At 38.0% G+C, this 10,572-nt stretch overlaps 1 protein-coding gene across 4 annotated transcripts; it reads left to right on the top strand.

Moving 5' to 3' along the window:
• The first annotated feature begins 1,598 nt into the window (after window positions 1-1,598).
• LOC306736803 (complement decay-accelerating factor) lies at window positions 1,599-10,206 on the top strand. Of its 4 annotated transcripts, none has more exons than XM_079218478.1 (13): window positions 1,599-1,768; window positions 3,371-3,556; window positions 3,710-3,809; window positions 4,350-4,420; window positions 4,685-4,867; window positions 6,427-6,465; window positions 6,617-6,754; window positions 6,945-7,022; window positions 8,485-8,523; window positions 8,610-8,651; window positions 8,747-8,798; window positions 9,608-9,683; window positions 9,914-10,206. In XM_079218478.1, exons 1-12 carry the CDS (start codon window positions 1,687-1,689, stop codon window positions 9,663-9,665), a joined length of 1,068 nt encoding a protein of 355 aa, XP_079074604.1. In that variant the 5' UTR covers window positions 1,599-1,686; the 3' UTR covers window positions 9,666-9,683; window positions 9,914-10,206. The 4 variants fall into 4 exon arrangements, with proteins under 4 accessions (XP_079074604.1, XP_079074603.1, XP_079074605.1 ...); XM_079218477.1 differs by having other exon boundaries at window positions 6,614-6,754; XM_079218479.1 differs by lacking the exon at window positions 9,608-9,683 and having other exon boundaries at window positions 6,614-6,754.
• The last annotated feature ends 366 nt before the right edge of the window (window positions 10,207-10,572 follow it).

Here is a 10,572-nt window from a genome sequence, read left to right as displayed (position 1 = left end):
ATGTAATCTAGACGCGCGAATATTTCGCAGCTGTTTTGGTGTGAACACGGCATTAGGCAACTCTGTGTGGAGGACGGAGTTGGGCCCTGTCAACACACTTGTATATGCTGGAAATTGGGTGGTGGAGTGAACTCCCTGGAATTGACCCAAGTGTGTGTGTGTGTGTGTGTGTGTGTGTGTGTGTGTGTGTGTGTGTGTGTGTGTGTGTGTGTGTGTGTGTGTGTGTGTGTGTGTGTGTGTTGCAATGAGGCAATGAGGCACAGCCCCCTTGTTGAAGAAACTGGAATGTAAGACAATAACCCAAAAACCTCACCAAGTGGCTCCGGCTGGTTGTTGGAGTGTAAACATATGAAAAACATCCAACTCACCATCACAATCCCAGACGTATTATTTATTTGTTTGCTTATTGTCAATGTTATTAGTTGCAGTAGTAGTGACACTATTATTATTATTATTTTTCCAAGGTGGCATGAATTTAAATTGTAGTGGTCTAATATGAATCATGTTCCCTTGGTGAGACTTTACAGATGTGGAGGTCTGGAACAGAATTTAACAGAATAAAGGTTTCCCCCCTTTAGAGGACCCGGAGAGGGAATACCCCTTTTTTTCCAGGACACACCCATAGTTTAGTTTCCAACTTGTGGCGATGCAACACTTGGGGAGACGTCTCCACTTCTTACGGGAGGAGGGACCACTGAGCGGCTCCTACTGGCGGACATACTGGGAGTGTATGTGTATTATACTGGTTGTCAAACGAAAACTGGCTTCTTCGAAACTACCAGTTGTTTAAATGTATCCTCGATGTTATTTCCAAGTCTTAGTTTGATCGCTCTGACTTCTGTCTGTGCCTGCTGTCGAGCCAGACGTCGGAAGACATGTGTCCTGAGGATACACTTTTACAATGTGAAACTTCCGGTTTAGCTTTTCAAAATAATACAATATTTTTTAGCTAGACGAATCGCGAAACAAGCGTCAGGACACACACAGAGGTAGGTAATAAATAAAACAATGAAAACATAATAGACTAAAATCCAATTAACCCTCCAGGAATGCTAGACGACACCCAGGTAGCCCATGTGGCAGATCGATCAGTACAATGATTTTATATATATATATATATATATATATATATATATATATATGTATATATATATATATATATATATATATGTATATAATGTATGTATATGTATATATACATATATATATATATACATCGGCTTATGTATATATATTTATATATATATATATATATATATATAGTTATATATATACATATTTATGTATTTATATACTTAGATTTATTTATTTATGTATACATATGTATTGATATACATGTATATTTATTTATATATATATATGTGTATATATATATATATTATAATATTATGTTTTAGATTAACCCTAAATGGTGCTAAATAGTACTTTTGATGCTTAATGTGTTTGTACGATTACATATACGTGTTGGGGAGAATATCACTGCTTTTATTAAGAGGGCTATTATTTTGTCATTTCCTGCTAAGTGCAGTTAACTTGACAGCCCTCCCAATGGGTAGCAGTGTGCTGCGTTCAGGGGAGGACTACAGTTGACCCGCCGCGGAGCGACTCGTCTCCACTCCGCCTCTTGGAACTTGGACTGACAGGAACAGACTCCGGATCGGATCTTTAGTCTCCTTCAGCCCCGGCATGGACGCTTCACTGGACAACTGTGGACGGCGGAGGGTCCCGCTGCTGCTGTTCCTGCACCTCTTGGTCGTGAAGGCAGCAGGTCAGTTTATCATCAGTCTGGTTCATGAGATAATATGTGTCAAGTCACATGAGAGTTCCAGTTATGTCGACTCCACAGAAAAAGAAATGTTCCTTACTGTGTCGTCATATTTTTATTAAATTATGCCGCAAAAAGTTATACAGGCTTTGTTTAAAACTTTTTTTTAAACTATCTACATATAGTCGTTTCTGTACTTATTCACTCCGTGAGATCCGTGGGTAAAATAATATTAACTGATAACATATAACAATATTAATATACACTCAGTGTCCACTTTATTAGGCACACCTGTATAATAGTTTTCTAACTTGCATGGTCCCTGTGTTTGTTGACCCTGTCATAGAGGTGATTTCATTAATTGATTTACATGTTTAAGCATTGGAGTCATAGTGTGTTATCCTAATGGCAAGGACCACAATTAGAAACACCTTTCAGTAGTATAGTCCAACTCCATCTATTATAAGCAACGCCACCTTTAACTATGAGCTCATAGTTCAATGTACACATTTTCAAGAAGTTGATACATCATGATCTTTGATATATTATTATGATCTTTGCTAGATGTTTTGGGAGGTCTGTGTAACAAAGTGACCGCTGAGTGAATAAGGAGAAATACAACATGGAATACTAGGAGCCTGCGTTCTCGTCTCCGTAGGAGTATTTAAGAACGATGAGATGAACTGTCGAAACGAGAGATTAATCTCTACTCCCCTGAATAGTTGAGAAAGAGTCTCTGTGTTAGTCAGAGATAGTATGAAGATGCCAGGATAGACTGTCGAAAAAGTTGATCAGGTTATGGAGAAGGTCCTGGACTAAAATCCATTCAGACTGGATGAATTATAAACCCTTTATTAATGACATATTATCATATATAACTACAGACTTAATGGATTAAAACCCTTTTTATTAACAACTTATATCATATACTGCAGTCCTGATGGAATAAAACCCTTTATTAATGACTTATTAACATATACAACTGCAGTCCTGATGGATTATAAACCCTTTATTAATGACATATTATCATATATAACTACAGACTTAATGGATTAAAACCCTTTTTATTAACAATATATATCATATACTGCAGTCCTGATGGAATAAAACCCTTTATTAATGACTTATTAACATATACAACTGCAGTCCTGATGGATTATAAACCCTTTATTAATGCCTTATAACATATATAATTGCAGTCACGATGGATTAAAAACCCTTTATTATTGATTTATAATCATATATAACTGCAGACTTGATGGATTAAAAACCCTTTATTAATGATTTATGAAATATATAACTGCAAACTTGATTGTTTAAAAATCCTTTATTAATAAAGTATTATCATATATAACTGCAGACTTAATGAGTTATGAGAAAATGAGAATCTGACAAGTGTTCATAATGGATTACCAACATTTAGAATTGCATTAGTACCCTTACCAAGGAATTGTATCACACACAATGTATCATCTCAACACATTTATATTGATACATCTGATATTTGCTTCATATATTGACTTATTTCATCACATTAGAGAATTTCAGGTGAACTGTTTTATTGACGGATTTTGACGTTGCCTCTTCGTCTCTTTTCTTCTCCAGCCGACTGTACCACACCTCTGGGACGGGGAAATTTTGTCCTAACCAACGAAGCCCTTCTTATGAATGAATTCCCAGAGGGTGTGGATGTCACTTTAGAGTGTGCTAATGGTTATGTTACAGAAAGTGGCTCTGGGAGGATGACCTGCATTGATAATAATTGGACTGAACCAGATCTCACCTGCAAAAGTGAGTCCTGTCTCCTTGAACTACTGACACCTTCACCAAACACGGTCTTCTACTATTGACAACGAAAACCTCTTAATTCTGTCCTTTTGAGGGTTCATACCCCGTTCCTTACAGTCCGGCATCAATGTTCTGTTATTTGTGTTTACATTACAGAGAAGGACTGCGGCCCCCCTAGATCTCAGCCCAATATGAGCTTTAACATCAGCGCTGGTACCCTGTTCGGTGCTGTGCTAAAAGTAGTCTGTGACAAAGGGTGAGTATAAATACAAAAGGAATGATTAATATGATGAAGTCTTCCCATCTAACCACTATCTGGTGCAATTACATTTTAAAATGTATGTATAGAAACAAGCGTGGGCATGGAGCAGCTACAGTGAACACACAAAGGGCTCCCTCAGTACACATGACATGTCATTTACATCCATACAAAGCATCTCTTTTTGCTGCGCGGCCAACAGTTGTCGAGCAGAAAGCGCCGCTGCCAAACATTCCCAGATGAAGTCAAGGTGGATTCGCCAATGGAAACGGTCTCTAAAGAAAACAAAATAGTCTGGAAAGACAAATAGAGCCGTCACAATGGAGTCTTACGTTATGGTTTCACTGATTAGAAACGTGGCTTTTTCTTTAGCCCAAACTGAGGTAATTGTTAATACATAGTTCTTGATTTCGCTCTAAAGGAATGTGGTTTTAAAGTTGAAATTACCTTTCGGCTGCATTACAAAACCATTGCTCTGCGGTATCCAATTCTCCTTAAATAAACAGTCCTGATTTATTTTCCTCCATCTTGCAACAGATTCCAGATCGACGGCTCCAGCTACAAACAGTGCTATCCGTCTGGGTGGATTGGAAAAGCCAAGTGTAGAAGTAAGTGTCTCTTATATTGTATTTTTAAGAAGCCCAAACCAGAAGCAATAAAACATTTGTTTCCGACAACAAAAGCTATTTTGTAACAGACTGTTTCCGTCGTTTCAAAACGCTTATGCAGCACAGGTTTTGTTTTGTCTCTGTGAGGTTCGTCTTCCTCTGTTTCCGGACTTCGTAGCACAGTTTCTAACCTGACAAAAATATGGATTAATCGTTTCCAGTCCTAATTACTTTGTGGAAACGCCTGTTTGTCTGATTCCTTAGTCGTGACGTGTGATGAACCTGGTGAGGTGACCAACGGCAAACGCTTATGGGATTCTCAAGACAAGCCAAAATATGGTGAAGTCATACAGTACGTCTGCAACGAAGGATACGCGCTTGTTGGGGAAAACAACGTTGTGTGCAGCGAATCTGGCAAATACAATTCTCAGCCTCCCGCATGCGAAGGTAAGCGCACCCCATCCGTGTCTTTGATACTGTTTACGCCGATGAGGCGTGAAAAATATTGTTTAACTTGTTTCAGGACCACACAGGCAGCTTTGCATGTTTTAACCCATTAGTTATAAATACTCCATCTTCAAACCATACAATAGATAGATATCCAGTCTTTCAAGCAGCCACTAGTTCCCATTCAGTTCAATGCAAAGTGAAAACCAGGCTTGAGATGTAAACAATCTCATTTGTTTCCATTATTTTTGGTTAACACTGCATGATAAAGCAGCTGTGAGAAAATGTAGTTAAATGTACTTTATTTAGCATACAATCATAACAGAAGTAATCTGGAGACACTTTTCACATAGAGCAGCTGTTGACCGTACTCTATAATTTACAGAGATCCAACATTCCTCTATAAGCAAGCACTGCAAAAAAAAATATATCCCCTTTCAAGGGTACAAACTTTGGGCAGAACCTGGCTCTGTGAGGGCGACCAGCTGTCTAGTCCGGTTGGGTTGGAAAAACTGTTCTTAATTATCCTGGCTGGTGTGTTCAAGGACCTTCAGATATGAATTATGTGAGAGTTTGACTGGGAAAAGTATTGCATTCACCAGTTAAAGCACGTTTTCTGAAATTTAAACAAAGTACAAGAGCATTACCCGAAAATGGGTGCATTAAATACCAATGCTGTCGTGAATACATTTCAAAAAATTCTGCCTGGAGTGTAATAAATCAGTCGGAAAGCCACTGCTGTGCTTTGACATGTTGGAGTTAATGGACTAAATCATGCGAAACCACAGGCGCGGTCATAACTTTCCGGCCCTTAATGGGATTCTTAATAAACACAGACTTGGGAGATCAGTAACCAAACAAACAACATGTTTGTAATGTCCTGTATTCAGTTAAATGCAGTGCACATGTACGTGTATATATATGTGTATTCATGGCGTCTCTGAGGACACTCGGCATTGAACACACGGCCTTCAGGCCTCTCTAGACCCTCGCTCTTTCGTGAAGCGTTTTTCTCTTCACCCTTCATGTCTGTGCTCACTCCAAGCTGCTTGTTTACTATCACCGCCACACTTAAACTCTCCTTAACAGCTTCTCCATTAATTGACCCCAAGGGCAACCCGTCGCTCGCTGGACAGATCTGTCCTTCACCAACATTGAGTGTAGTTTTCTACAAGCGGATGATTAGACATTGCAAAGTGCCGGGCTTGTGTGAGAAGTAAATTGTGATTTTCTGACTTAACAAGAAGCATGTGACTGATAAATAACTGTCACGGCTATAGCCTGCATGTAAACTAATATGTGTGTACTGTATGTGTGTGTATATATATATTATTTTGTATATATATTTATTTTTATATATTTATTTATATATATTTATTTATGTATATTTATTTATATATATATATGTATATATATAAACACATATATATGTATTTATATATGTGTATATATATATATGTATTTATTTGCATGCTTCACCACCAATCTCATAAATGGCTGATGAACGGTTCTTCTTATTTCAACCCCAGATAAATTCACTAATTTTCTTATTATAACAGAAATGGTAGCAGCATCGAGATCTACACCTGCAGCACAAGGTATATACATTCATAGAGAGATAATTACTGATACCAAATTCAATTATTCTTTACTCCACCCTTTAAGGAAACCAGCATATTAAGAAGGCTTTCCTTTTAAAGGTGGTAAAAAAAATACACATTTGACGAGAATGATTATTTTCCACAGAAGTGTCCACATCTTCAGAGCCTGTCACACCCACAGCTCCCACAGCTCCCACAGCTCCCACAGCTCCCACAGCTCCCACAGCTCCCAGAGCAGTTGGTGTCACAACCAGTGCGACACCAACTGTCTCGCCTTCAGTACGAGGTACAGAGAAGTGCCTCCAAACAAGCCGATATGCGCGTAACTAAGTTGAAAACCTTTCAGGCACAGCATGTGAATAGATTATGTGCATGCCACATGCTTCGCAAGAAATTGCTTCTCAGCTTGGCAAATCACCTTCATCCTGCCCGAGCTTGACGAGAACTAAGGATCGCTCTGATCGCTCTGTTCAAAGGTGGCAGTGACATTTTGACTGCTGAGGGAAAAGCCACAACAACCACTGAGACGCCAATGACATCATCTTCACTTCCAGGTATTGAATAACTTAATGAAAAAGCTGCCTTTGAGTTTGACTCATATTTTTTTACTGTGCCTCCCGTGAGCAGACGCTTCCCAAACAACTCTCAGAGTACTCCAGTTTTTATTAGACTACTCCAGACTTCTACCCGCTGTGTCTTTAATGCCAATTTGGTTTGTTATTTCAATTGAATTACCTGGTTGTTTCAGTGGAGGAAATATATTTTTTGTCATCACTGTGGGCTGAAAAAGATATACAAGGTTTAAAGGTGCAATGTGAAAGGTATGGCCAGAATTTATATAAAAAAATATAGAATTACATCATCAACAGAATGTGAAGAGGCTACAGTGTAGCCGTTACGTCAAAGACGTCTTATGTATCGAGTTACTGGACGAGCATGCTAACCAGCTGGCCCCGCCCCCTCCTGTCTTGCAATACCACTTGTTCCTCTAGAGGCGATAGTGAGCCGTTAGTGTTCAGTCTGTCCTCATGAGAAGAGCTGCTCCGGTGGGCTCGTCTTGTTGAAGGTCCGTGTGTTTGTTTATCAGATTAAATCCAAAATGGAAGAAACGACTTTGGATTCAGTCCATTAAAATATCAAAAGTCCTTGTTTAGTGGCACAGTAAGCACAAAGATGGCAGATTATAAGTTAGCAGTGTTATTTTGACCGGCTCTCAGAGTTTCAGCAGATTTTCATATTTTGCATTTTCTTACCATTCTGTTTTTTTTTTTTAAGTAAGCATATTTGCTCTCCGGCAGAGACTTGGATGAACTGAAATGTAAAAACAACAATTGCCATTTTTTGGAGGGGGTAATGGGCTTGATTCCAGGAAGCATAACATGACACAAAACCTTAATTTAGGGGAAATGTGTGTTTACACCTTGCAACTATTAAACAAACAAGATTTGAATTAGTGAATTTCAAAGGGGCCTGTAGAAGGATTTTGTTATCGCCGTTTCCCGTCTTTTCTGCTAAAATAAGCTAAGCTAAGCTAACCAACTGTTGGCTATAGCTTCATTCCAGACACACATGAGTTGGTATCAATACTCTCATTCAACTCTCCACCAGAAAGAAATAAGCTTTGTTTCCCCAAAATCTCAAAATATTCCTTTAACACTGCAACTTATGACTCTTAAGTTCGGCTTGCAATTATTATCTTTTGCAACACGGATAATAAAGTAATAATTGACTCACCGAGTTGAGCTGACATTTAATATTTGCAGGCATGTCTCCCTCCCTCAGTCCCTGTGCCAGTTAATATATTAATGTTTGATCTTTTCCCCCCTCACTGATCCGACATGGAGACACAAAGATAATGAGCTGAGAGCAACACAAATGTTACACACACCGGCTTTAAAGCTGTAAATAAGATAACCAGTTAGTGACAGACTGTCTTGTGTGTGTTGATAATGGCGAGCCTTCATGCTGTCCAGTTCAAACAGTTTGCGTACTAATGATGCTGTTTTATTCTTGCAGGCAAACATTTTGGGAATGTAGATACAAACAAGGATAATGGTGAGTTACTGCGCCGCAGTACTGTCAAGCTGTTAACATGAGTCATTTATTCATGCTTTGCATTTCCCTTTGCATGTGTCTTTCAGGGTATATGCCTGTTATAGTCAGTGTGATATGCGTCTCCTTAGGTAATGTATGATTTTCTTCTTTGAAAGGTCACACTGAAGCTAAGTTTTGCAGTTGAAATGCAAAATATAATAACTTTTACATTTTTTATTTACAGTTGTGTGTATTGTTGCGCTCTTTTTACACAAGTTTCTTCTGAAGAGAAAAGGGTGAGATCCAAATCTTCACTCTTTAATGCATGAGTTATACTTGACTTTGCTTTATCCCCTTTCCACTTTCTGCTGTTTTTACCGTGCTTTATTTTTTGTGCTCTCAGAACCTCAATGCACCGTAGCTTACAGGTCAATATTAGCACATATTTCTTTAAACAAATACAGCATTCAGCGACGTGTTATGCAGTAACTTGTTATAAGCTTTAACTCTGCAGTCGGTTTCAGATTCTTCACTTTCTTTTTTGTTTTTGAACTGTTTGAGGAAATCTAGATTGTGCTGAGGAATGAGGGAAGTCAACAGGAAATCCTTTAATAAAAGCTGTTGTGACTTTGACATCAGCGGCAGGAAGAAAATTCCGTTCTTGCCCGGATGAATCAGAATGTCTTCAATAATTCAGTTCAATGAAACGTACAGGAAACAGGCTGACATATTTTGTAATTGAAGTGACAATTTCTTTTGACGTTCATGTAACCTGAATATGACGCACAAAAAACAACTCAATATTCATCTTGTGAAAGTCACTTGGAGATCAACCGTGAAGCTCAGACGCTTTCCTTGCACATCAATCTCATATAATCATGTGCATGCTTTACACATTTCATTGAGCCAAGGTTAAAGCTAATTAAAAATTAAAAATAATTAAAAATAATCATTACTCACTCAAAGTGGCAATGACTAACACTAACATTTTGGAATACTAATTAAGTGTGCAATAAAACACCATATGGTGAACTAATGAAATTTAACATAAAAGTAACATAACTCAACAATTCTGACACAAATTCCTTATTTGATGACACCATAGCTCATATGACACCAGAGAAGACCTGAAGCCGGAGTTATTACAGTTCCAAAATCTTTAGATTGCCTGCCTGACTGAGGTACCTGTCACTTCCTGTGTATTCATTGTTATCAAGAGCTATATTGCCATAAAACAACCAACATAACAAAAAATATATACTTAAGAATTGTTTCCTTGCTCGTTAGCTTCTCTGAAAGAAGCTAACATATTTTCTTTTGAGTGTGAGCATGAAGTAGATGTTGGTTCACATTCTGTTTTGCACCACTGCAAACTAAACCCCTTTTTTCTTCCATTTCTTGTTGACGCTAGCTCTGCAAATGAAACGGTGCCAATCTATTAAAGAGCATCTGTGACCCTGGAGGGACGTGCCAAATCAACAGTAGCAGTGCCTCTCCGAGTCGATGGGGACAACAACTCACTTCAATGTTATTGCACTTCAATCGAACATGTAAAAGTATTAATTTAAATCAAACATCCACTGATGAAAAGCACTTTTTTTGTAATGATTTGTTATTACCACTTTAGTTGTAAATATCTGATGCCACTATAATATTAATATTTGTACATTATTTATGTAATAAACTGGAATAAACTCCTATGAAGTATTTCAAAATAATCTTTTTGTATAGTTTTTTTTGCTCAAACATTAGTTTTTTAAAATATTAAGGCCGCGTGGAACAAATGTGATGGTTTGTTCGGACTCATGAAAAGTTGATTCAAGGGAAATACAATGTGGTGAATTCAGTTTGCAGACTGAAATTCCGACTGATAAAGATACAATCAGCTGCATTCTTTTCCCCCTGACGCTCTTTTAGGCACTGTGTATTGTTCTGGGTTGCTTTTGGTAGACTGTGCAAAATAACTCTCTTTCAGGAGAAAACATCAATGGACCATGTAACACTAACTACCAGATTAAGTGTGAGGGGAAATTCTCAGGAAAGTGTTTTAAATGTTTTTGACCTTGAACG

This window comes from Taurulus bubalis (assembly GCF_910589615.1).
Source record: "Taurulus bubalis genome assembly, chromosome: 5".
NCBI lineage: Eukaryota > Metazoa > Chordata > Actinopteri > Perciformes > Cottidae > Taurulus > Taurulus bubalis.
The sequence above is the reverse complement of the archived record's forward strand: the minus strand, read 5'-3'. Positions and strand labels throughout refer to the sequence as shown.